The sequence below is a fragment of the Pan paniscus genome, chromosome 6 (assembly GCF_029289425.2).
Source record: "Pan paniscus chromosome 6, NHGRI_mPanPan1-v2.0_pri, whole genome shotgun sequence".
Classification (NCBI taxonomy): domain Eukaryota; kingdom Metazoa; phylum Chordata; class Mammalia; order Primates; family Hominidae; genus Pan; species Pan paniscus.
Window position 1 is genome coordinate 88,935,224 of NC_073255.2, and position 27,094 is coordinate 88,962,317.

General features: G+C 45.4%; 2 protein-coding genes across 6 annotated transcripts; one reads left to right on the forward strand and one right to left on the reverse strand.

The window, feature by feature from the left end:
- The first annotated feature begins 9 nt into the window (after positions 1 to 9).
- On the forward strand, positions 10 to 9,439 carry LOC134730695 (putative postmeiotic segregation increased 2-like protein 3). Of its 4 annotated transcripts, XR_010112609.1 has the most exons (6): positions 10 to 166; positions 430 to 540; positions 1,476 to 1,610; positions 3,608 to 3,694; positions 5,077 to 6,713; positions 8,506 to 9,439. XR_010112609.1 is itself a non-coding variant. In XM_063605839.1 (5 exons), exons 1-5 carry the CDS (start codon positions 25 to 27, stop codon positions 5,088 to 5,090), a joined length of 489 nt encoding a protein of 162 aa, XP_063461909.1. In that variant the 5' UTR covers positions 10 to 24; the 3' UTR covers positions 5,091 to 9,439. The 4 variants fall into 4 exon arrangements, 2 of the variants coding, with proteins under 2 accessions (XP_063461909.1, XP_063461908.1); XM_063605839.1 differs by having other exon boundaries at positions 5,077 to 9,439; XM_063605838.1 differs by lacking the exons at positions 5,077 to 6,713; positions 8,506 to 9,439 and adding an exon at positions 3,862 to 3,935.
- Positions 9,440 to 11,197: 1,758 nt separating this feature from the next.
- On the reverse strand, positions 11,198 to 26,896 carry LOC117978586 (putative speedy protein E21). 2 transcript variants are annotated; one of them, XM_055115106.3, is made up of 8 exons: positions 22,063 to 26,896; positions 20,904 to 21,122; positions 19,361 to 19,588; positions 18,273 to 18,331; positions 16,964 to 17,049; positions 14,605 to 14,923; positions 14,378 to 14,482; positions 11,198 to 13,524 (listed from the first exon to the last, which is right to left on the reverse strand). In XM_055115106.3, the coding sequence occupies exons 1-7, from the start codon at positions 22,220 to 22,222 to the stop codon at positions 14,423 to 14,425; spliced, it is 1,131 nt and encodes a 376-aa protein (XP_054971081.1). In that variant the 5' UTR covers positions 22,223 to 26,896; the 3' UTR covers positions 11,198 to 13,524; positions 14,378 to 14,422. The 2 variants fall into 2 exon arrangements, with proteins under 2 accessions (XP_054971081.1, XP_054971082.1); XM_055115107.3 differs by lacking the exon at positions 11,198 to 13,524 and having other exon boundaries at positions 14,106 to 14,482.
- Between the last annotated feature and the right edge of the window lie 198 nt (positions 26,897 to 27,094).

Here is a 27,094-nt window from a genome sequence, read left to right on the forward strand (position 1 = left end):
TTTCCATATCTCCCAATTCTGATCATGTTGCCATTACAGGGGCCAGTGTCATTCAAAGATGTGGCTGTGGATTTCACCCAGGAGGAGTGGCAGCAACTGGACCCTGATGAGAAGATAGCATACGGGGATGTGATGTTGGAGAACTACAGCCATCTAGTTTCTGTGGGTGAGGATAGCTTGCTTTCTGAATGCTCTCAGTTGAATGGGGTTTTATCCTTGAGTTTGAAGAAATAAGTGATGACACCATTTAATTCCTTGTGGGCACTAGCTGGAGTGTTTATATTATTCTTCATTGAAAGGTTCTAACTTTGATAAGGTAAAAAAATGGAGCACTTCTGTTATGCAGCTTATGAGGTGGCAACATCTTGTACTTTGGAGATTCTGAAGCCAAGCAGCTTGCCCAAGTCCTTCTTCTTTTCCCATTAATAGGGTATGATTATCACCAAGCCAAACATCATCATGGAGTGGAGGTGAAGGAAGTGGAGCAGGGAGAGGAGCCGTGGATAATGGAAGGTGAATTTCCATGTCAACATAGTCCAGGTAAGTTAGTAGATTATCACATGTTAAAAAACACTCATCCCAGACCTTTGGGAGTAACTAAAGAGTTGTTTATATGTACTCGGTACCCTCAGTAACACCTCCCAACCCCCAAATATCACTTTCCTTCCCACACACATACCACATACATGAACTCTTTTGTTGATTTTACATTTGATTTACATTGGTAGGGATTTTTTCATTCTAACCTGTACTGGGGACCCAGTCACTTCCTCTTTCTCCAGCATTATCGGTCACTTATTTACTCCCTCGCCATTAGAGAATTGTTGTGAGTTTTTTGTTTGTTTGTTTGTTTGTTTTTTGGAGACAGAGTCTTGTTCTGTCACCCAGGCTGGTGTGCACTGGTATGATCTCGCTCACTGCAACCACTATCTCTCAGGTTCAAGCGATTCTCCTTCCTCAGCCTCCTGAGTAGCTGGGTTTATAGGCGCCCCCCATGATGCCTGCCTAATTTTTTGTATTTTTAGTAGAGACAGGGTTTCACCATGTTGGCCAGGATGGTCTCCAACTCCTGACCTCAAGTGATCCGCCTGCCTCTGCCTCCCAAAGTGCTGGGATTACAGGCATGAGCCACCCCACCAGGCCATGCTTTCAGTTTTCAAGAGAGAAGACACCATTGTTGCCAAAGATTTTGGTAATTTGAGAGATACAATGTATGTTTTCTCCATGTGGATCCTAGATAGTAAGGATCTGTTGAATTTGAAGTGTCTATCCAGAAGTATTTTGGGTACATATTTAAGGATTGTAAAACAGTGTTTCTATTTCTGGATATAATAAATGTATTTGTTAATATAATAAATGAACAGATTAGACCCATAAACTATTTACAGTGTTGAGTCATTTCCCACAGTTAAAATCAGGATGAAAATATATAGCTGAATACTTGCTTTGTTTCTTGTACCATTTCTTTAGTACAGAACCTGCTAAGGCCATCAAACCTATTGATCGGAAGTCAGTCCATCAGATTTGCTCTGGGCCAGTGGTACTGAGTCTAAGCACTGCAGTGAAGGAGTTAGTAGAAAACAGTCTGGATGCTGGTGCCACTAATATTGGTAAGTTTGGGAGAGTTTTAAGCCACAAGAAATGATTAGTGTGTGTTGTTGTAGTCAAGAAACATTTGTTATTGAAATAAGACTATCAAGTGTTGATGTAGTAATAAATTATTATTTTTAAGTTAAAGTTAGCACCTATTATGTGCCTAGTACTTAGCTAGGTAGTAATAATACTAACAACAGCTTTTATTGTGTTCTTATGGTGTGCCAGGCAGGTGTTATGCTAAGAATTGCACAGAAATATCTCATTTAATTTGCAGAATAGCTGGGCGTGGTGTTTCACGCCTGTAATCCTAGCCCTTTGAGAGGCCAAGGTGGGGGGATTGCTTGAGGCCAGAGTTCAAGACCAACCTGGCCAACATGGTGAGACCTCATCTCTATTAAAAAAATAAAGCAGGCCAGGTGTGGTGGCTCACACCTGTAATCCCAGCACTTTGGGAGGCCAAGGTGGGTGGATACCTGAGGTCAGCAGTTTGAGACCAGCCTGTCCAAAATGGTGAAACTCTGTCTCTACTAAAAATATAAAAATTAGCCAGACCTGGTGGCAGAAGCCTGTAATCCCAGCTACTTGGGAGGCTGAGGCATGAGAATGGCTTGAACCCGGGAGGCAGAGGTTGCAGTGAGCCGAGATCGTGCCACTGCACACCAGCCTGGGACAGAGCAAGACTCTGTCTCAATAAAAATAAAATAGGCATGGAGTAGTGGCTCACATCTATAATCCCAGCACTTTGGGAGGCAGAGCAGGGCTGATCATTTGAGGTCAGGAGTTCAAGACCAGCCTAACCAACATGGTAAAACCCTGTCTCTACTAAAAATACAAAAATTAGCCAGATGTGATGGTGCATGGCTGTAATCTCAGCTCCTCGGGAGGCTGAGGGAGGAGAATTGCTTGAACCTCGGAGGTGGAGGTTGCAGTGAGCCAAGATCAGATCATGCCACTGCATTCCAGCTTTGGTGACAAGAGCAAAACTCCATCTCAAAAAAAAAAAACAAGAAAAAAAATAACAAAATAACAAAATAAAATAAACCTAAAAAATTATTAATCAGCTGAGTAACTTTATGAGATAGAACTTATTATCTTCATTTTACAGATGAGGAAATTAAGGAACAGGAAGTTTCCTTTTTTTGGGATTATAAAGCTAATAAAATAGGATCCAGGAAGTCTGATTCCAGAACCAGTTGTCTTTTTTTTTTTTTTTTTTTTTTGAAATGGAGTTTCGCTCTTCTTGCCCAGGCTATAGTGCAATGGCACGATCTCGGCTCACCGCAACCTCCGCCTCCCGGGTTCAAGCAATTCTGCCTCAGCCTTACGAGCAGCTGGGATTACAGGCATGCACCACCACACCTGGCTAATTTTGTATTTTTAGTAGAGACAGGGTTTCTCCACGTTGGTCAGGCTAGTCTGGAACTCCTGACCTCAGGTGATCTGCTCACTTTGGCCTCCCAAAGTGCTGGGATTACAGGAATGAACAACCGTGCCTGCCCCTCTTTCTCCTTACTGGGTATGTTAAAATTATTTCTTTCAAAAGAAAAGGCTGGTCAAAGTGCAACGGTGTTAACCACTAATTGATCACAACCAGTTACAGATTTTTTTGTTCCTTCTCCACTCCAACTGCTTCATTTGACTAGCCTATGGACAAAAAAAAAAAAAAAAAAAAAAGAGGAAAGAAAAAGCTAAACTATTTAATCTGGGCTAGTAAATGGCCAGAAAGGGCTTTATAAAAATGAAATATACAAAATGATACTCGTACTTTTAACTAAAGGTATAGTTATGACTCTTCAATTTGCATATGTTATAAATAATATCAATATAAAAGCTTATAGCATGGGTCCATTTTTTTTTTTTTTTTTTTTTCTTTTTGAGACGGAGTCTCACTGTCTCCCAGGCTGGAGTGCAGTGGCGCGATCTCAGCTCACTGCAAGCTCCGCCCCCCGGGTTCATGCCATTCTAGCATGGGTCCATTTTTAATAAATACATAAATATTTAAACTTTCTAGATCTAAAGCTTAAGGACTATGGAGTGGATCTCATTGAAGTTTCAGACAATGGATGTGGGGTAGAAGAAGAAAACTTTGAAGGCTTAAGTAAGTTGACTTTTTCTAATTCTATTATAAAATAATTGGGCCACATGTCTCAGAATTTTGAGTAACACTGTCTTGGGAAACGCAAAAACAGTTTTTTCAGCCAGTTACTAGATATCATGTATATCCGTTGTTTTAGCACTTGAGGTATCTTAGTCCTTACTTTACAGTCTCTTTCAGCTCTGAAACATCACACATGTTAGATTCAAGAGTTTGCCGACCTAACTGAGGTTGAAACTTTCGGCTTTCAGGGGGAAGCTCTGAGCTCACTGTGTGCACTGAGGTGATACAATGTTTTTATCCATTCACTTGACCCCTTAGAAAAACCTCTCAGAAAGTTAATTGGAATCGTTATTATTTACAGTTTTCTATCTCGGTATCTCAGCTTCTAGCTTCTGAATTCTGTTTTGTCTCACTGCCAATCTAAGTCCTAGTACTTCTGAAATGTGGGAAATAAATGAATGAAATGAAGCAAATAGTATTGTTAAAAAAAATGGTTACCCTTATTAGAACAGTAACTTCTCAATTTTAACATAACATATAGGTAATAAATGACAGTTACCATTGCTTTTCATCATCAAATTTTAGGGAAACATTTCACCAAAGCACTATTTAATTATAGCACAGATACTAAATTTTTATAATTATATTTAAATATATATACACATATAGATGTGCGTATATATATACATATATGTGTGTATATATATACATATAGATATGTGTATATATATACATATATGTGTGTATATATATACATATATGTGTGTGTATATATACGTGTGTGTATATATATACACATATGTGTGTGTGTATATATGTGTGTGTGTGTGTGTATATATATAGATATATATTTTTTTTTTTAGACAGAGTCTCACTCTGTCACCCAGGCTGGAGTGCAGTGGCACAGTCTCAGCTCACTGCAATCTCTGCCTCCCAGGTTCAAGTGATTCTCGTGCCTCAGCCTCCTGAAGAGCTGGGACTATAGCGTGCACCACCACTCCTGGCTAATTTTTGTATTTTTAGTAGAGATGGGGTTTTGCCATGTTGCCCAGGCTGGTCTGGAACTCCAGGCCTCAAGTGATCTGCGCTCCTCGGCCTCCCAAAGTGCTGGAATTACAGGCATGAGCCACTGCACCCTGCCCTACATATACATTTTAATTATAATATCTCTTGGATTCTTTAAAAATTTAAAAAAAATTTTTAATTCTTTAAAAAATTCTTTAAAACAATTTTATTTGAAGAGTAATAACAAAACAAATCTCTATTTGTGAATAAATAAACCTTGAGATCATTTATGGTTTTACAATTCAACCTGAAAAATGAAATCAAAGCTTTTATCAAAACAAAGTATGTTTAGTGCTCTCTGTCTCACTGTCTTTTAGGTGCCAAACCTTAGATTTTATGATGACTCCTCAACCGTTTAGATCTTGGTTATCTCAGAGGGATCATCAGCTTTTTAACAAAGTTTTGAGAGAAAAGCAAGTGAAGAAAAGCATAGTCAATGCTCAACATCACGGGTCTCTCACTGAGCACACCACGCCTGGTATTCTCTCACAGCGATGTCACCATTTCTACCTGCCACGCATCGGTGAAGGTTGGGACTCGACTGGTGTTTGATCACGATGGGAAAATCATCCAGAAAACCCCCTACCCCCACCCCAGAGGGACCACAGTCAGCGTGAAGCAGTTATTTTCTGCACTACCTGTGCGCCATAAGGAATTTCAAAGGAATATTAAGAAGGTACAGTAAATTAATCTTGGTTTTCAAGAGTATTGGTTAATGCACATGAGCAAAAGATTTACTAAAGATGTTTATTCTTCAGTTGATTCTCTTGCCATAATCTATTGAGAAATGCTTTATTTGCATTTCTCGTTAAAGACTTAACATTAAAGACTTAACTTTAGGGTGATTTACTTTTTTCTTTTCATCACATAGTGTTTATTAGGACTGGGCAACATAGTGAGACTCTGTTTCTATGAAAAATTAAAAAAAAAATTGACTGGGCATGGTGGCATCCACCTGTAGTTCCAGCTACTTGGGAAGCTGAAGTGGGAGATTCACTTGAGCCCAGAAACTTGAGGCTGCAGTGAGCTATGATTGCGCCACTGTATTTCAGACTGGGAGACAGAGTAAGACACTGTCTGGAAAAATATATATAAATATATGTATATTTTTTTTATTTTTAATTTTTATCTTTTTTTGAGATGGAGTCTCACTTTGGCGCCCTGGCTGGAGTGCAGTGGCACGATCTCGATTCACTGCAACCTCCACCTCCCGAGTTTAAGCGATTCACCTGCCTCAGCCTTCTGAATAGCTGGGATTACAGGCGCGCACCACCACACCTGGCTCATTTTTGTATTTTTAGCAGAGACGGGGTTTCACCGTGTGGTCCAGGCTGGCCAGGCTGGTCTCGAATTCCTGACCTCAGGTGATCCGCCCACCTCGGCCTCTCAAAGTGCTGGGATTATAGGCGTGAGCCACCATGCCTGCCTTATGTACTTATATTTTAATGAGACTGTTTCTCTTGGTTTTCTGATAAATGAGTTACTGGAACCCTTATGAATCTGAATGCAAAAGAAACAGCTAAATGTTATGTAATTGTTGTGTTTAAAAACCAGATTATAAAACTATCTGTATTATATGATTACGGTTTTATAAAAACAAAACAACGGCCTAAATGTGTATAGTATAAAGGCTGGAAGAGTCAGCACTTTCATGTTCTCAGCGGTTATCCTTGGATGTGAGATCTCATGCACTTTTTGCTCTCTTCTTTGTGCCTTTCCATTTTGTATGTGTATTTTTTACAATCTAAAAAGTTACTTAAACATATGCAGCTAAAAACTTTTTTTACTCGTAAAGCATTTGGTGCTAATTTTAACTGTTCTGTTTTTAGACAGAGTCTTCTCACTCTGTCGGCCAGGCTGGAGTGCAGTGGTGTGATCTTGGCTCACTGCAACCTCTACCTCCTGGGTTCAAGTGATTCTCCTGCCTCAGTCTCCCAAGTAGCTGGGATTATAGGTATGTGTCACCATGACCAGCTAATTTTTGTATTTTTAGTAGAGATAGGGTTTCACCATGCTGGCCAGGCTGGTCTTGCACCCCTGACCTCAAGTGATCTGCCTGCCTCAGCCTCCCAAAGTGCTGGGATTACAGGCATGAGCCACCACGCGTGGCCTTTTTTTTAAAGCTTTTTTGTAAGTCAGCTAGCAAGAACGCAGGAAGAAATACTCAAATCTCCCTTACCCAGCTGGGGGCTATGTCAGGTTTTATAAGCATAGGGTAATGAGTTGTGATTTGATTGGATCTTGCAATAAAGTAATGCTGGGAGGTGTGATCTGACTGGATCCTGCCATGGGGTGACAGCAAAACTCAATCTGATTGGATCCTGGCTCCTGCCATGGAGTGTCCAGTTCTTAAATCAGTCTCAGCTCTTCAGGCCGAGCTTTTAGTTTCCACTCCGTGGTTGCATGCTTGGTTACCCTGGGCATGCACAGGGTACATGCCCTTCAACCTGTGGGTCCATGGCAATTGAAAAACAACTGACAACCTCATTACATAAAAGTTGAACTGAGCCGGGTGCAGTGACTCACGCCTGTAATCCCAGCACTTTGGGAGGCCAAGGCAGGTGGAGGTCAGGACTTCAAGACCAGCCTGGCCAAAATGGTAAAACCCCGTCTCTACTAAACATATAAATATTAGCCAGGTGTGGTGGTACACCCTTATAATCCCAGCTATCTGGAGGCTGAGGCAGCAGAATCACTTGAACCTAGGAGGTGGAGGTTGCAGTGAGCTGAGTTCATACCATTGCACTCCAGCCTGGGTGACAAGAGTGAAACTCCGTCAAAAAAAAAAAAAAAAAAGTTGAACCAGATTTGGTCTGATGCAGTTACAGATCTACAAACCTCACCCCCACCCTCCTGCCAACACCTTCCACTCCTCATTCTTGAGGGATTAGGGATGGAGGTCATGCTTCTGCTTCGACTTCATGCTGAGCAGGGCACTGAGTCCCCTAAAGTGAAAGGAATGAAACTCTTGGGCTTCTGAGTTCAAATGAGTTCTGGGGTCACCCGGAGTAGCTTGAAAGGCTGGTATTGTTGTAATACAAGCTGAAGGTGGAAGTGTTGGAGCCTGGAGGACAAACAGCTCACCATCCATTTAAATAAATAGGACCAAAAAGTAACAGAACAGTGGCCACGAGGGGCCCCAACAGAGGAAGAAACCAGGTGAGGTGCGGTATAGTGGACTCGACTGCCTTCTAAATCTCAGTTGTTGGCCGGGTGCAGTGGCTCACGCCTGTAATTCCAGCAAAAGAAAAGCCGAGGCAGGGTGATCACGAGGTCAGGAGTTCAAGACCAGCCTGGCAAACATGGTGAAGCCCTGTCTCTACTAAAAATACAAAAATTAGCTAGGCATGGTGGCATGTGCTGTAGTCCCAGCTACTCGGGAGGCTGAGGCAGGAGAATCGCTTGAACCCGGGAGGCGGAGGTTGCAGTGAGCCGAGATTGTGCCACTGCACTCCAGCCTAGGTAACAGAGCAGGACTCCATCTCAGTCAATCAATCAATCAATCAATCTCAGCGGTTGAACTACCCTTGACATGGTTCAGCTCTGTATCCACACCCAAATCTCATGTCAAATTGTAATTCCCAGTGTTGTGGGAGGGAGCTGGTGGGAGGTGATTGGCTCATGGGGGCCGACTTCCCCCTTGCCGTTCTCGTGATATTGAGTGAGCGCTTGTGGGATCTGGTTGTTTAAAAGCGTGCAGCCCTCCCACTTCACTCTCTCTGTCTCTCCTGCTCCAACATGGCCAGACGTGCCTGCTTCCCCTTCGCCTTCTGCCATGATTGTCAGTTTCCTGAGGCCTCCCCAGCCATGCTTCCTGTACAGCCTGCAGAACTGTGAGTCAATTAAACCTCTTTTCTTCATAAATTACCCAGTTTCTCATAGTTCTTTATAGCAGTGTGAAAACAGACTAATGGCCCTTCTGGTTGAAGGAATGCAGCCATTCTGCTTGTTTGACTATGTCCTTTCTATTCATCTGTATTTCCTGGGAGGTGTTTATCCAAGTGCAATAGGAGGTATTGGTGACCGCACAGTCCCCTCAGTCTTCTGCTAGTAAATAGTTGAAGGTTGATCATTGATCTCCTGCGTTTTCAGTCTGGCATGGAAAAGCCCCCGTGCAACTGGTAAAGATATCAATAAGCACCAGGAGGTATCTAAATCCACCAGGAGCCATAGGCATCACGTCGACGTCCATTTACCAGTCTTCCCTGGCAAGATTCTTCTGAATTGTGCTGCCTTGACCAAAAGAGGTATGGGAGGGGCTGGGCGCAGTGGCTTGTGCCTGTAATCCCAACATTTTGGGAAACCAATTCAGGTGGATCATTAGAGGTCAGGGGTTGAAGACCATCCTGGCCAACATGGTGACATCCCATCTCTACTAAAAATACAATAAGTTAGCTGCGTTTGGTGTTGGGTGTCTGTAATCCCAGCTACTCGAGAGGCTGAGGCAGGATAATCGCTTGAACCTGGGAGGAGGAGGTTGCAGTGAGCTGAGATCGTGCCATTGCACTCCAGCGTGGGCAGCAAGAGTGAAACGTCGTCTCAAAAAATAAAACAAAAGTCCGGGCGTGATGGCTCACACCTGTAATCCCAGCACTTTGGGAGGCCAAGACGGGTGGATCACGAGGTCAGGAGTTCAAGACCAGCCTGGCCTAGATGGTGAAACCCTGTCTCTACTAAAAATACAAATATTAGCTGGGCATGGTGGCATGCACCTGTAATCTCAGCTACTCAGAAGTCTGATGCAGGAGAATTGCTAAAACCCAGGAGGGAGAGGTTACATTGAGCCGAGATTGCACCACTGCACTCTAGCCTGGGCGACAGAGCAAGACTCCGTCTCGAAAGAAAGAAAGAGAAAGGAAATTCCCCAGGGAAGTACCTCGGCTTATTTCATAAACAGGTACTGAAGGAAGCAGAGGCATGTGGAGGACTTCCCCAACTCATGCAGCTATTTGGGCCGTGGCACCTGAAATTTATTATTTCAGAGTCACCCCTTTGATGACCTTGGCAGTGAACTGCAGTCATCTGTTTAGGCCTCTCCATGGCCCACGTCAATGCCGGTATTTCTGTTTGTTGCACATTTGATTTCCTTGTTGTTGGCATTTAGAAGGTCCCCTGTTTCCCAGATCACACCATGGGCATGGACCACAGAGATTGCATCTTGTGAGTCTGTAGAAATGGTCAAGGCCTTGTCCTCTCTTAGGTCCAGAGGTCAGGTTAATGCAGATTTTCCCGGCCATCTGTGCTGAAGTCCCTGTGGGGAGGCTCCTGGCTGGTTTCCTGTAGGTAGACAGCTACGCGTCCTGCCCTTCATTGGCTTCTTTTCATGAAGCTCCTGCCATCTACAAAACATGTCTCCCTTCTTGAATCACATCTCTGTTATTGAAACTCTAGAAGTCGACCGGGCATGGTGGCTATGCCTATAATCCCAGCATTTTGGGATTGCAAGGCGGGTGGATCACCTGAGGTCAGGAGTTCAAGACCAGCCTGGCCAACATGGCGAAACCCCGTCTCTAATACAAATACAAAAATTAGCCAAGCATGGTGGCCACTGTACTCCAGCCTGGGAGACAGAGCAAGACTCCGTCTCAAAAAAAAAAAAAAGAGAAAGAAAGTATCATGCTTTTCTGCATTCTGTGAATTGTTTTAGTGAGTTATCGAACTTGAGGGCATGGTGGGAACCTCCAAATTTGCAGCCAGTTGGTGAGAAGTACATGTGGTCTGAGGACACCCAAGCCTGCAGGTGTGTCTAAAGCGAGGGCAGCCTAGTGGGGGCTGGTGGCCTTAACCTGTGGCATTTGAGGTAACATCCGGGAGTTGACATCAGAATTGCATCACATAGGCTGGGTGCGGCGGCTCACGCCTGTAATCCTAGCACTTTGGGAGGCCAAGGCGGGCAGATCACGAGGTCAGGAGATCGAGACCATCCTGGCTAACACAGTGAAACCCCGTCTCTACTGAAAATACAAAAAATTAGCCAGGCATGGTGGCGGGCGCCTGTAGTCCCAGCTACTCGGGAGGCTGAGGCAGGAGAATGGCGTGAACCCAGGAGGCGGAACTTGCATTGAGCCAAGATCACGCCACCGCACTCCAGCCTGGGTGACAGAGCGAGACTCCATCCCCCTTCCCCCCCAGAAAAAAAGATAAAAAACAGAATTGTGTCACACAGGCCAGATGCAGTGGCTCATGCTTATAATCCCAGCAATTTGAAAGGCAAGGTAACAGGATCGCTTGAGCTTGAGTCTGAGGCCGCAGTGAGCTATGACCACACCACTGCACCTCAGTCTGGGTGACAGCGCAAGACCCCAACTCCAAAAAGAAAAGAGAAAAATCACAAAGAATTGCATGGCAGAGTGCCTGTCTTTCACAGCTTTAACTGCTGCAGGAACTTTCTTTTTTTTTTTTTTGAGAGGGGGTGAGGAGACACAATCTCTGCTAGTGATTCTCCTGCCTCAGCCTCCCAAATAGCTGGGATTATAGGCGTGCACCACCACGCCTGCCTAATTTTTGTATTTTTAGTAGAGACAGGGTTTCTCCATGTTGGCCAGGCTGGTCTCAAACTCCTGCTGGGATCATGGACGTGAGCCACCACGCCCGGCCACCTTTAGAGTTTTCTTACCACCTGGTTTTCCTCTCTCAATATCTTTCTCTCATTTCCTGCCTTAAAACTCTAGCTTGGCATCTGGGCGCAGTAGCTCATGCCTGTAATCCCAGCACTTTGGGAGACCGAGGTGGGTGGATCACTTGAAGTCAGGAGTTCGAGACCAGCCTGGCCAACATGGTGAAACCTTGTCTCTACTATTTTTACAAAAGTTAGTCGGATGTACAGACGGGTGTCTGTAGTCCCAGCTACTTGGGAGGCTGAGGCAGGATAATTTGTTTGTACCCAGAGGTGAAAGTTGCAGGGAGCCGAGGTTGTGCCACTGCACTCCAGCCTGGGAGACAGAGCAAGACTCTGTCTCCAAAACAAACAAACAAACAAAAAACCCTGTAGCTTGGGATCAGCCTTCTCTTCTATTGTTTTTCTTTAAAAAATAAAAATTAAAAATAGATGTAGATGCTATGTTGCTGAGGCTGGCCTCAAACTCCTGGCTTCAGGTGATCCTCCCGCCATGACCTGCAAAACTGCAGGGATTGTAGGTGTGAGCACTGCACCCAGCCTTATGGTTTTTTCTACATAAAAAACAGCACAGGATTATCTTCCAGAGCTAATAAATATGTTCAAATAACCACAACCCCATTAAGGAAAAATGTCACTGGGCAGCAAATAATCAATCCAGACCAATATGATCACAATTGCTGTGAAGGTGAGAAAAGTTCATTTTTATTATGTTTCCCCAAGAGACGCACTCTATTGTTCTCTTGAAAACACACAGCTCGTGTCCTCCTTTAGAACACACATCCTCTTTAACATACAAACATGCCAAAACAAGATAAAAAATTACATCTGAATTCTCACATTTCAAACATATATGAAATATCAAATAAAAATTTATTTTTACAAGAATTTAGGGGAACTACCACATAGCTATAAATGTAATATATATGTTAACTAAGTATCATAGATAAAAACCATGCTCCCTTCAGCAGCACGTGTAATAATAGATACAAAGATTGAAAGGTAAAAGATTTAGGATGAAAAGAATCCTCTCTTAAAAAGGAAAACAAAATTATATGTATGTGTATACAACAGTTATAACACCCATCACACAGCTTTATAGAAACAGCATCTATTCAAAAATACCAGTATTTCCAAAATATTTAAAATAATATTGAAAGTAATAATATTTAAATAAATATATTTAATAAATATTTCAATAAATAAAATAATATTTAAATAATTCTATATCCATGTTTTTCAAAATAAACCAATAAAATAGATAGTATATATTAGACGTGTTAGTATATATATCTGAGACATGTTAAAAATCACAACTGAATTCTCACAATTCAGTCACAAACCTAAACAGCAAATAAAAATTTCTATCACCAGAATTATGTTTTTTTCTGGTGGGGAACTACCAATAGCTATAAATAGAAGAGATTATTATGGAAGTATCATAGATAAAAAGAGTGCTCACTTCAGGAGCACATATAATAATACAGAAACAAATTTAAAGATAATAAAATATTTAGGATAAAAAGAATTGTCTCTTAAAAATGAAAAGAAAATTATCTTTATGTATATATAACAACTATAACTCTCATCAAAAAACTACAGGAACAGCATGTTTTCAAAAGTACAACAATTTCCAAACTATTTGAAATAAATCTATGAATAATTCAATGGCCAACATTTCCCAAACAAACCAATAAAATGCAGAGTGTGCATGAAGCTATCTGTTACAATCTGTGGCACTGATATTTCACAAAAGAATTCTGTGCCAATCTGAGCCCCTGCATTGTGCCTTCAAATGCTCCTGGACTGTGGCAATCAAGTCCGTAAGAAAGAGGACCTCCAGGTTCCGCCCCAGGGAGGTTGGAATTCAGCAATATAAAAAGGGTGGTGGTACCGCAGGAAAGGGTGGAACTGGAAACACTCCTGGTTTCTTACTTTTCTCCAAGGACTCCTAGAAGGACCCCACCCCCCTCCCCCCACCCCTGCTCCTAGGAGGACAACGTGATCACTGTATTCAGCTCCATCAAGAATGGTCCAGGTTCTTCTAGATGATGTGCACAAATGGTTCCTCTCCTCCTTCCTGGTGTCTGCCATTAGCATTGGAATAAAGTTCCTGCTGAAAATCCACATCTCCCCTGGGTCCGGTGTTCTGGAAGTGAGAGAGACAATGTCACACTTCAAGGAGGCAGCTCTCTAGACAGGAAGGTTATTCACGTCCCATGTCAAGTCTAGAGTTCAGAGCAATTGAGAAATGCAATTTTATCTGCTGCCTTTCATTCTATACCCTGCTTCTGAACCATCGTGTTCAACTGTGAAACTCACACTTTGGTGACCACGACTCCAAAACTCACTTAATACACCCAAGGTCAGCCCCAGTGATCTGCTTCATAGCAAGGACTTTGGGTGGGTCTGCCCAGGGAGTAGGGCACCCTCAGAGAATGTGGCTTTGGACTTCATCACAGCTGGGGCCTTTTGTGTCACTTAAGATCCAGACTTGTAACCATGCTAGATGTGTTTGTAATGTGACAACATCACGAACCACGAGTCCAGAAGCCTAATCCTTAATCCTACCTCCTCATGATGAAGTCTCATGCTCTGTGCTCAATGTGGTTAGCTGCACAAGAGGTAAACCAAAGCTTCACTGAACCCTCGACCCAAATCGGTAACTCAAGTGCGTCAATCATAATGAACCTCCCCAAACTCAGTATTTATGATTATTTTTGAGGCAGGGTCTCACTCTGTCGCCCAGACTGGAGTGCAGTGGCAGGATCAGGGCTCCGTGCGGCCCCGACCTTCCAGGCTCCAGCGATCCTCCCGCCTCAGCCTCCTGAGTAGTTGGGAGTAGAGATGCGTCCCACATCGCCTGGCTAATTTTTGTATTTTTGTGGAGAGGGGATCTCGCCACGTTGCCCAGGCTTGAAGCCGGATCAAGCAATTGGGTTCTTCGGATGTCCGAAATAGACCCCAATATTCTGCCTTTACCCCGGAGGATGCAGATGTACCTTCTCTCAGGCCGATGACCTCAGGCCTCCACGGTCCCTGGAGCTCTAGGAAAGGCGAGCGCGATCTCGCGCCCACACCCAGTGCTCTGGGTCATAAGCCTGGATCTGGAAAAACAAAGGCCCTTTGAGAAGACGGGGACTCGCCAGGTTACCCCTCTCTCCCCTCATCCATCCTCCAGCCCACCCAATTCCTCCCCACCTCCTCCACCTCCCCAGGCCCCACTCACCTCCTCCAACTCCTCCGGGGAAACCCAAGCCCTGCCGCTCATGGAACAGAAGAAGTGGAACCGACGTTTCTGGAACAGGACTATCTGAGAGCGGTTCTTCCTGGCCCTCGGGTTCATGCAACGGCGTAACTGGAACCGACGCTTACGGAGCAAGGGTATGCGAGAGCGGTTCTTCCTGGCCCTCGGGTTCATGGAACGGCCTAACTGGAACCAACGCTTACGGAGCAAGGGTATGCGAGAGCGGGTCTTCCCATACAGGAAGTGGAAGATGTTTTCTTTGGAGTCCTCATCGTCCTCCTCCATGTCATTGGCCAGGTAGCTGAGGACAGAAATCAGGTTGCTGCTCAGGGGCACCACCAGGAGAGGCCTCCGGCTGAGGTCAGCTTCCCAGAGAGGAAGGTAAGGGACCGTCCCTAGCTCAGGACTGGCACCCACCCTGCAGAGAGCCATGCCTTCCTCAGGAGGGCTCTGCTGGACAGAGACCGATCAAGGGCGTCTCCCACTCCTTCAGGATGGAGACAAAAACCCAACTGGTGGCTGAGAGTGGTGGCTTATGCCTGGAATCCCAGCACATTGGGAGGCCAAAGCAGGAGGATCACTTGAGGCCAGGAGTTTGAGACGGGCCTGGGCAACATAGCAAGACCCTCGTCTCTATTAAAAATAGAAGAAATATGCCAGACGCGGTGGCTCATGCCTGTAATCCCAGCACTTTAGAAGGCTGAAGCAGGTGGATCGCTTGAGACCAGGAGTTGGAGACCAGCCTGGTCAACACGGAGAAACCCCATCTCTACTAAAAATACAAAAATCAGCCTGGTGCGGTGGCACACCCGTTAGGCCTAGCTACTCAGGAGGCTGAAGCATAAGAATTGTGTGAACCCAGGAGGCGGAGGTTGCAGTGAGTTGAGATTGGGCCACTCCATTCCAGCCTGAGAGGCAAAGCAAGACTCTGTCTCAAGAAACAAACAAACAAACAAACAAACTGTCCAGGTGTGGTGGCACAGCCCTGTAGTCGGAGCTAATAAAGAAGCTGAGGTGGGAGGATCGCTTGAGCCCAGGATATGGAGGCTGCGGTGAGCTATGATCTCACCACTGCACTCCAGCTTGGGGGACAGGGCAAGTCTGTCTCAAAAAAATAAAAGCAATTGAATACATTGATATTTTGCCAGGACCCTGCCTTCTACAGGCATCTAGTCTAATGGGACTGGGAGTAATCAAGGCAGATGACCTAATCCCAGTGTCCAGGATGTAACTAGAGAGCTACGGGCATGCAGAAGTTGGAAGATGAGGGAAGGCATCACAGAGGCTGTGGGGTGAACTGACTTCAAGGAATGGGTCCTTCCCTTCAGAGCCACATGTGTGCGGGACACCCAGACAGAAAACACAAACACAAAGTCGAGTGGAGGGCATTTGGAAGGAGCAGTGAAGCCGAGCCAGGAAATACCAAGATGGCGAGCCAGTGTGCTTGTAGAGATTGTAGAGAGGGTAGAATTGACACTGTGGACCCTGGCCTCGATAGAGAAAGGCATCAGCTAAGGAAGTTGTTCAGGTGGGCAGTGAGGTTGTCGTGCTTTGGAAAGATGTTCAGGCTGCACTAGGAAGCCCCCTGGCTTGGGGAGAGACTCCAGGAGACCCCAGCGGGGAGCATTTGACAGTGGATTCGAGTGATGCGAGGGGGACCTGAACTGTGGCCTCTGTCATGGGAACCCAGAGGAGGTCGATGGCGTTTGTGGTTGATGTGGGAAGGAGAGAGAGAGAAGAACCAGAAACGTCTGCTTGCTGGAGGAAGTGGCATGTCCGCTCCTCCACTCCTTTTCTTTTCCCCTTAGGAGCGGTTTATGGTTCCTTTTGTTTTATTCTTTTATTTGTACACTGGCATTGGAGTTTGTTTTTTTGGCTTTTTTTTTTTTTTGAGAAAAAGTCTCACTCTGTCACCCAGGCTGGAGTGCAGTGGCTCGACCTTAGCTTACTGCAACCTCCACCTCCTGGGTTCAAAGGGTTCTCTTGCCTCAGCCTCCCGAGTAGCTGGGATTACAGATGCACTCCACCATGCCCAGCTAATTTTTCTATTTTTAGTAGAGACGGGGTTTGGCCATGTTGGCCAGGCTGGTCTCGAACTGCTGACCTCAGGTGATCCGCCTGCCTCGGCCTCCCAAAGCGCTGGGATTACAGGCATATGCCACTGTGCCCAGCCTGAGTTTCTGTTTAGAAACAACAGTCTATGATAGTATAATCCTCTCTTTTTTGTACACAGAGTAAAGAGGACAAATAGGTGAAAGAATAAATGAAAGGCTGGAATCCCACTTCCCCCGCTGTCCCAGGGCATTGGATATTGACGGATAGGAGGCAGCAAACCACTCACAGAGCCAGGAAGAAATGAATGCGTTGGTATAGCCAGGAGGGGAAGCCGGCCCGGCTGAAATACGCTATGACCATAGCCAGGAGATACTGATGGAGAGAAAGGAACACAGAGAGGGGGAGGTCACATCTTGGAAGAGGAAGATTGTGGAGAGGGGGAATGAGGGTCTGGGGAGGGGCTGCCCATCAGAGAAGGGACCTCAGTGTTGGGGTGACTGTACTCATTTGGAAATTGCGGGATGGAGGGGTATTCGAAGGTCGGATGCAAACCCAAGAAGCCAGAGGAAGGGTTTTGGGTGATGCTCCCAGGATGGTGGGCTCCGATGGTATCTTTGGTGGGGGTGTGTCTAGGTCGGCTGGTGTCAGGAGGGTCATTTGTGTGCCAGGCAGAGAACTGTCCCAAAGAGCTGAGAGTAGAGGGGCCAGGAGCTTCAGGGCTGTGGCCAGACTGTGGCCCAGAGCTCAGATCCCAAAGGACCCATAGGAGAGGCAGGGGCCACTCATTCACTCTGCAAGAGACCAGCAGAATCCTGAGGGAGATGCTGACAAGTCATAAAAAGACCAAGAATAGCCAGGAGTGGCGGCTCAAGCCTGTGATCCCAGTACTTTGAGAGGTGGAGACAGGAGGATCATGTGAGCCCAACAGTTGGAGAACAACCTGGGCAACATAGTGAGACCCTGTTTCTACAAACATTTCAAAAATTAGTTGAGCATGGTGGCATGTGCCTACTCCGAGCTCCTCAGGAGGCTGAGGAAAGAAGATTGCTTGAGCCCAGGAATTAGAGGCTGCAATGAGCTATGATCATGCCACTGCACTCCATCCTGGGGAGCAGAGCTAGACTCTGTCTCACAAAAAAAAAATTTGTGGGTGCCAAGACTCAAGACTGTGGGAGCTGGTCGGGCACAGTGGCTGACGTCTATAATCTCAGCACTTTGGGAGGCCAAGGCGGGTGGATCGCCTGAGGTCAGGTGTTCAGGACCAACCTGGCCAACATGGCAAAACCCCGTTTCTACTAAAAACACAAAAATTAGCCAGGCGTGGTGGTTCATGTCTGTAATCCCAGCTGCTTGGAGGCTGAGGCAGGAGAATCGCTTGAACCCGGGAGGCATCGGCTGCAGTGAGTCAAGATCGAGACACTGCCCTCCAGCCTGGGCAACAGAGCAAGACTCTGTCTCACAAAAAAAAAAAAAAAAAAAAAAGACTGTAGGAGCATCTGGTGGGAGGTGGTGGAGGGAGAACTGTGGGTTTGGAAGCTGCGCCGTCCCCCAGCCATGCGTTGGAACAGGAACAGTTACATGGAGAACAACCTTACCTTGTCCGACACCCTCAGATCTTTGTCCCAGGCCAGGAATCTTTTAATGACAGGATCCTCTGTGATTAGAGAGCAGATGTCAGTGTGAGAAGCAGGACAGGGTTTCCGTGGGAGCAGCAGGGCAGCGAGGAGAAGTGTGCCTCCCGGGGGGAAGTCTCAGGATTGTGGCCGCGGGTGAGGTGGATGGGAGAGGGGAGAATGACTTTCACTGGGCAAGGGAGAGAGGCTCCTGCTCTGAGACTCCCCTGAGAAGAGGCCAAAGGAGGCCCTGGGTGTGAGAATCTACAGGATGTAGAGCTGGGAATCAGCCAGGACCCCCTCCAGCAGACACGGAGGGACCACTGCAGAGTCATAAAGGAATTCCCATCATTTCCTCATGAGACAGTCACATCAGGGTGTGACCATGGCCTTGGTATCCCCCACTATGGATGGAGACACTTAGGTTTAGAAAAGTCAGTAAGAGACATTAAATTTCAGAGGGCACAGCTGAAACCACTTTCTTTGTTTATTGATTTTGTTTTTCTTGGATTTTTATTTTTATTTATGTATTAATTTATTTTGAGACAGAGTCTTGCTCTGTGGGCCAGGCTGGAATGCAGTGGCCTGATCTTGGCTCGCTGCAACCTCTGCCTCCCGGGTTTAAGCGATTCTCCTGTCTCAGCCTCCCGAGTAGCTGGGATTACATGCATGAGCTACTGTGCCCAGCCTTGGTTTTTCTTTTGAGACAGGGTTTTGCTCTGTCACCCAGGCTGGAGTGCAGTGGTGTAGTCATAGCTCACTGCAGCCTCAAAGTCCTGAGTTCAAGCAATCATCTTGCCTCAGCCTCCCAACGTGCTGGGATCTCAGGCGGGAGCCACCGCGCCTGGCCCGAAACCAAGCTTTCTTATCCCAAGCGCTGACCTTTATCAAGTTGACCTAATCCTTTATCATCTCCTAAGTGTCCCTCATGAGTGATCACTTCACATTCCTCCCACATGGAGAGCTCACCCACTGGGGCATATTTTTCCCATTGGAAAAGTGTGGTTATTGGAAGTTTCCTGTTTTTGGAAAGAACAGGATTGGAGGTGCTCTCTGGGGTGTCTTCCTACCAAGCAGCCTGTTGAAGGCCTCGTGGTGCTCAGGGAGCACGAGCGACACTCGCCGTCGCTTCAGCTTCATCTTGAGGCCACACAGCATCTCCGCCACCCAGATCTCCTCAGGCTCAGGGGCGAGCACCTTCCGTAGCTCCTCCTCCGACTCCTCAGATTCGTCCCACCACTCCATCTTCCTTTTCCAGCAAAAGGACCTATGCGGGGGGCTGGGATCTACCCCAGGGGCTGAGTAAAGAAACCAGGCCACGGTGTAATGCTTCTGCAGTTGATCACACTAGAGCCCGACCCAAAACCCCAAACCACTCTCCATCCTCCCCAGCCTCGCAGACTGCTGGCTTCTCCAAGCCATCTTTCCTTCTGTCTGTCTCCTCTGCTGAGCTCCATGTGCCGCTCCTTCTCCTCCCCATTCTCCCGTTTCTCTGTCCTCAGAACACTTCCTCATATCCTTCCCTGGTCCCTGGCTCTCTGAGTCCCTTTTTTTTTTTTTTTTTTTTGTTGTTGTTGTTGTTGTTGTTGAGAAACAGTCTTCCTTTGTGGCGTAGGCTGGAGTGTAGTGGTGCGATCTTGGCTCACTGCAACCTCTGCCTCCTGGGTTCCAGTGATTCTCCTGCCTAAGCCTCCCAAGTAGCTGGGATTACAGGTGCCCACCAGAACGCCCAGCTCATTTTTGTGCTTCTAGAAGAGACAGGGTTTCACCATGTTGGCCAGGCTGGTCTCCAGCTCCTGGCCTCAAGTGATCTGCCTGCCTGGCCTCCCAAAGTGCTGGGATTACAGGTGTGAGCCACTGCACCCTGCCTCAGTACCTCCATTCTTCCCACACACCCTCCTCACATGCTCCTTCCTGACTTCTGGGCCCTTCCTTCCTTCTTTTTTTTTTTTTTTTTTGAGACAGCGTCTTACTCTCTCACCCAGAATGGAATGCAGTGGCGCTAACTTGGCTCAAAGCAACCTCTTCCACCTGGGTTCAAGCGATTATCCTGTCTCAGCCTCCTGAGTAGCTGGGATAACAGGCATGCCTGGCTAATTTTTGTATTGTTAGTATAAATGAGGTTTCGCTATATTGGTCTGGTTGGTCTCGAACAACTGACCTCAAGTGATCCACCCATCTCAGCCTCCCAAAGTAGTGGGATTACAGGCATGAGCTACCACACGCGGCCTTCGTTTTTCTTTTGACACAGGGTTTTGCTCTGTCACCCAGGCTGGAGTGCAGTGGTGCAGTCATAGCTCACTGCAGCCTCAAAGTCCTGAGTTCAAGCAATCCTCTTGCCTCAGCCTCCCAACGTGCTAGGATCTCAGGCGTGAGCCACTGCACCTGGCCCGAAACCAAGCTTTCTCATCCCAAGCGCCAAACTTTATCAAGTCTAGCCTAGTCCTCTATCGTCTCCTAAGTGTCCCTCATGAGTGATCACTTCTGAGTCCTCCTGCGTGGAGAGCTCACCCACTGGGGGCGTATCTTTCCCATTGGAAAAGTGTGGTTATTGGAAGTTTCCTCTTTTTAGAAAGAACAGGATTGGAGGTGCTCTCTGGGGTGTCCTCCTACCAAGCTGACTGTTGAAGTCCTTGTGGTGCTCAGGGAGGAAGGGTGACACTTGCTGTTGCTTCAGCTTCATCGTGAGCCCACACATCGTCTCCACTACCCAGGTCTCCTCAGGCTCAGGGGCGAGCTCCTTCTCCGGCTCCTCCGCAGATTCATCTGACCACTCCCTCTTCCTTTTCCAGCCAAGGGACCTACATGGGGGGCTGGGATCTACCCCAGGGGCTGAGTAAAGAAACCAGGCCACCGTGTAATGCTTCTGCATCTGATCACCTTAGACCCCGACCCAAAACCCCAAACCACTCTCCATCCTCCCCAGACTTGCAGACTGCTTTCTTCTCTAAGCCATCTTTCTGAGTTTCTCCTCTGCTCAACCCCATGTGCCGCTCCTTCCCCTCCCCATTCTTCTCTCTCTCTGTCCTCCGAACACTGCTTCATGTCCTTCCCTGGTCCCTGGCTCTCTGAGTCCCTCCTTTTTTGTTTTGTTTTGTTTTGACACAGAATCTTGCTTTGTCACCCAGGCTGGCGTGTAGTGGTGCAATCTCAGCTCACCGCAACATCCATCTCCTGGATTCCATTTATTCTTCTGCCTCAGCCTCTCAGGTAGCTGGGATTACAGGTGCCTGCCATAATGCCCAGCTCAATTTTGTACTTTTAGTAGAGACAGGGTTTCACCATGTTGGCCAGGCTGGTCTCAAACTCCTGGCCTCAAGTGATCCGCCTGCCTTGGCCTCCCAAAGTTCTGGGATTACAGGTGTGAGCCACCGCACCCAGCCTGAATTTCTCCATTCTTCCCACACAGCCTCCTCAGGTTCTCCTTCCTGACCGCTGACCCTTCTTTTCTTTTCTTTTTTCTGGAGTGCAGTAGTGTGATCTCAGCTCACTGCAACCTCTTCCTCCCAGTCTCAAGTGATTCTCCTGTCTCAGCCTCCTGAGTAGCTGGGATTACAGGTGTGCACCACTACCACTTGGCTAATTTTTATACTTTTAGTAGAGATGAGGTTTCACCATATTGGCCAGGCTGGCCTTCAACTCCTGACCTCAGGTGATCCACCCACCTTGGCCTCCCAAAGTGCTGGGGTTACAGGCATGAGCCACCGCACCCGGCCCCCTTCCTTCGTCTTAGTCAATCCTATCCCACCTCTTCTTCCACCAGTCCCCTCACCTGATGGTCCCAACGCTTCATCATCCACCACCTCCTGGAGGGGGTACCCCGAGGTGCTCTGCTGGGGACTCTGCTCATTCTGGGGGTGCGGTTGATGGCTGGTCATGATCTTTGCCGTAATCTGTCCCCTCTTACGGAACCTAGTCTCCGTTCTGTCCATGGCCTTCTTCTGGACACTGCTCGGATCCAGAAGAGTATGTTATCAATTCTCAAGCCTAGGAGAAGTCAGGAGTGGAGAACAGCTCTGAGAAGATACTGTTGTCCAACTGATCTCCAGGCACCACGGAGTCCGGTCCCTCCAATCAGGAAGGTCGGAATCTCTGATGTCATGGCTCATGCCAACCTGGCAACCAGTTTGAAAAAAAACACTTGTAACTGCCATTCTGATCTCTTGTCCTGGAGATCCTGGGTGAATGGTATCTCCTGCCACTGTCCCAACCTCAGACCATTGTCCAAAAGCATCTTCAGGGACTCCACATCCCTCTGTTCCCTGTCCCAGCAGAGGCTTTGTCCTCTCCACTCAAAGCCTGAAGCATGTTGGGGTCTCTTCGTCTCTGTACATGCCCATTTCAGAGTCCAGTCTGGTGGGAGAGGGAACAGAGTGGGAAAGAAAACTAGGGTAAGCAGAAACGATGAAACCTTATAAGAGTGAGATTATCATGTACAAGAGTGAGATTATCATGTACAAGAGTGAGATTATCATGTACAAGAGTGAGATTATCATGTACAAGAGTGAGATTATCATGTACAAGAGATCCCAGGAATACTGACTTGATGAAAAAGTCACATGAGAGCACTCAGTTTGGCAGAGCTTTTCTGCCGAATGTTTACTCACATTCACTGTCCGAGATTCTGTACTGGGGGTACACACGTCCTCTGCCCTAAGGCAATTTTGAGTCCAAGAGACATTTTGAGGCCTAAAAATCATAGGAAACTGCCCCTGAGCTCACACATATTTCCAATGGTGTCCCCAATTTCAGGGAATCCATGGATTACCTAAGCCAGACCCTCCAGTTCGGCTAAGAAACTCTAGTCTGTATATCAAGTTTTGTATCATATGTATTGCTCTGAACTCAGAAATTTCCCTTCCATTTATGGATTCTATGAATAAAATATCACATGTACAAAAAGACTAAGTCAAAAATTTCAGCTGTGCACAGTGGCTCATGCTTGTAATCCCAGCACTTTGGGTGGCCAAGGGAGGAAGATTGCCTGAGGCCAGCAGTTCAAGACCAGTATAGGCAACATAGCAAGAGCCCATCTCTAAAAAAACCAAACCAAACCAAATTACCCAGGTGTGGTGGCTGGCACCTGTGTTCCAACTACTTGGGAGACTCATGTGACAGGAAGATCACTTGAGCCCAGGAGTTAGAAGCTGCAGTGAGCCATGATCTTGCCCCTGCACTCCAGTCTGGGCAACACAGCAAGATATTGTGTCAAAAAAAATTTTTTTAATAAAAAATAAAAGAGTTACATGACATTCAGAGACCATCCAAAAAACCTGTGGGTTCCCGGCTGGGCTCAGTGGCTCACGCCTGTAATCCCAGCACTTTGGGAGGCCAAAGTGGGTGGATCACTTGAGGTCAGGAGTTTGAGACCAGCCTGGACAACATGGTGAAACCCCATCTCTACTAAAAATACAAAAAATTAGCCAGGCATGGTGGTGGATGCCTGTAATCGCAGCTACTCAGGAGAGGGCGCTGGAGAATCACTTGAACTCATAGTGCGCAGGTTGCAGGGAGCCAAGATTGCACCATTGTGCTCCAGCCTGGGCAACAAGAGCAAAACTCCATCTCAAAAAAAATAAAGAACCCGCGAGTGAGTTCCCACACGTTTTCCTAATGGGCTGCTGTTTTCCTAGGAGTCTCGCGCTCATAGAAAAGGCACAAACTGAAAGAGGAAGCAGATCCCATTGCTGTGGAAGTCCCATTGTTAGGAAGCTCTGCTTTTCTGGAGTTCAAATTCGCATTCATGACGCTTTAAACCGTCAGAGCTGGGTGGGTCCTCCTACAACAAAATAGTTTGCTCTCTCTCTCCTAGTTAACAGGCTTTCAAATATTAGAAGATCAATGTTCTGACCCCATTAAAATTTCTCTTTTGTGGAATGAAAAGCTCTGATTTAACTCATCTTCAAGCCTGGTTTGCATATTTCTCTCTCTTCCGGCCACCTTGTCTAGACACACTACAGTGAGGCCGTGCCCATCGTAAATGTTATTGATACATTGTCAAAAAATTGGCAAACCAGGTGCGGTGGCTCATGCCTGTAATCCTACCACTTTAAGAAGCAGAGGCAGACAGATCACCAGAGGTCAGAAGTTCGAGACCAGCCTGTCCAACATGTTTAAATCCGTCTCTACTAAAAATACAGAAAAAATGAGCTGGGCGTGGGGGTGTACATCTGTAATCCCAGCTACTTGGGAGGCTGAGGCAGGAGAATCGCTTGAACCTGGAAGGCGGAGGTTGCAGTGAGCCGAGATTGCATCACTGCAGTCCAGCCTGGGTGACAGAGCGAGACACCATCGCAAAAAAAAAAAAAAAAAAAAGGCTAAAATACTTTTCTTTTCTTTTCTTGGAGACAGAGTCTCACTCTGTCGCCCAGGCTGGCACGTTTATGGCTCACTGCAGCCTCAAACTCCTGTGCTCAAGTGATCCTCCCACTTCAGCCTCCCAAGTAGCTGGGAGTATAGTCATATGCCACAATGCCCAGCGGATTTTTTAATTTTTAGTAGAGACAGGTTTCTCTATGTTGCCCAGGCTGGTCTTGAACTGGGCTCAAGTGATCCTCTTCTTTAACCTCCCAGTGTTGGGATTATAGGCATGAGCCACCACGGCTGGCCTAGAATACTTTTCTAAAGATAAATTTCTATTCTCTATTTGTTTATGTAATTCATGCAGGAAAGACAGTTTCTAAAATATTGAGTAGGCTTTTAAGCAGGAGGGTATTTTGTTTTGTTACCATCATGAGCTCATGGGTTTAAACAGATAGTAAATATTTCAGTACATAGAAGTTGTGATTCTTTTTGAAAATTAAGTGGTTCCATCTTTGGCCAGACAGAATCCCTTTAAGTTGGTTTCTGAGTCGTTTTGAAATATATTTGATATATATGATAGGAAATATATACATATATGTTTTTAATAGCAAATATATACATATATATTTGATAGCATTATTTTCTATTTAGCATTTTATTTTGAAATCATTTCAGATTTTCAGAAAAATTGCAAGGATTTTACAAAGAAATCCCAGATACTTCCTTTTGTTCAGATACTTCATTCTTAACATTTTCCCACATTAATCATTTATATGCCTATATACGTATGTGTATATATATATTTATATATATATATATATTCTGAACTATTTGAGAGTGGGTATAATGTGTCATGCCTCTTTACCCTATAAAGTTTTAGATTATAGCTCATAAAATCAAGAATATTCTATTAAATATCCATAGCACAGTAATTGAATTCAGGAAATTTATCATTGATTTAATACTTTTATCTAAACTATAGTTCATTTTCCAGTTTTGCCAATTTCCCAATAATTTCCTTTATAGCAATTTTTAATTTTTGGTAGAAGATTCAGTCTAGGACTGTTAATTGCCTTTAGTTTTCATGCTTTTTAAGTCTGTTTAATACGGATTTGTTCCTCAGTGCCATTATAACATTTGAAGAATACAGGCCAGTGATTTTATAGAAGTCTTTAAATTTAGGTTTCCCTGATCTTTCTTCATGATTAGATTTAGACTGTGAATTTTTGTCTGGAATGCTACATGGAACCTCTTAAATTTATGGCTCAGAACAGGATCTGTCTTGGGAAAATCCTGTGCATGCCTGAGAAGATGGCTTGTTCTGCTCTGGTTGGGTGGAGTGTTTGATAAGTGTTAATGAGATCAAGTTGGTTGGTTGTGTTGTTCAGGTGTACTATATCCTTGTGGATTGTGTGCCCACTTGTATCAATTGTGGGGGAGAGGGGATTGAAATCTGCTGCAGTTGTGGTTCTGTTTCTCTTTGCAATTTTACCACTTTTTGTTTTATGTGTTATGTTAGATACATAAATGTTCAAGGTTATTACGTCCTGTTGATTAATTAACCACTTTGTAAAATGGCCTTCCTTATCCCTGCTAATATTCCAGGCTGTGAAATGTACTTTGTTATTTATGTAGCATTCTTTTGAGTAATACATGCATGGTATATCTTATTCCATCCTTTTACTTTTAACCTATTTGCATCTTTATATCTAAAGTATTATTTCTTACAGGCAGCAAAATTTGGATCTTGCTTGTTTTCATCAGTCTATTTCTGTCTCATAATTGGGGATGTATAAACCATTTACATGTAATGTGATTATTGATAAAACGAGTTAGGTTATAGTCCGTTGTCTTTGCTTTCTTTTAGTCTCATCTTCTTTGTTTCTTTTTAAAATGTCTCTGTTTGTCTTCCTTCCTTTTGATTAGTTGAGAATTTTTTATGATTCTACTTTATATCTTTTGTTGGCTTTTTAGCTATCACACTGTTTTGTTATTTTAGTGAGTTAGAATTTATAGTATGCAAGTTTAATTGTCATAGTTTATTCTTAAGTAATATCCATTTTTCTTAGAATAAGAGAAACTTACAATAGGACACTTCCATTTCTCTCCTCTTGGTCTTTACACCGTTGTTCATTTTATTTTTACAGGTGGTATCAGTGCCACACACCATCTACTACGTTGTTGTTAATTAAACTGTATTTATTTATTTATTTATTTATTTATTTATTTATTTATTTTGAGACAGGGTCTCACTCTGTCCCCCAGGCTGGAGTGCAGGGGTGCTATCTTGGCCCACTGCAACCTCTGTCTCCTGGGTTCAAGTGATTCTCCTGCCTCAGCCTCCTGGGTAGCTGGGATTACAGACACCCACCATCACACCCGGCTAATTTTTGTATTTTTAGTAGAGACGAGGTTTTGCCATGTTGGCCAGGCTGGTCTCGAACTCCTGACCTCAGGTCACCCATCTGCCTCAGCCACCCAAAGTGCTGGGATTACAAGTG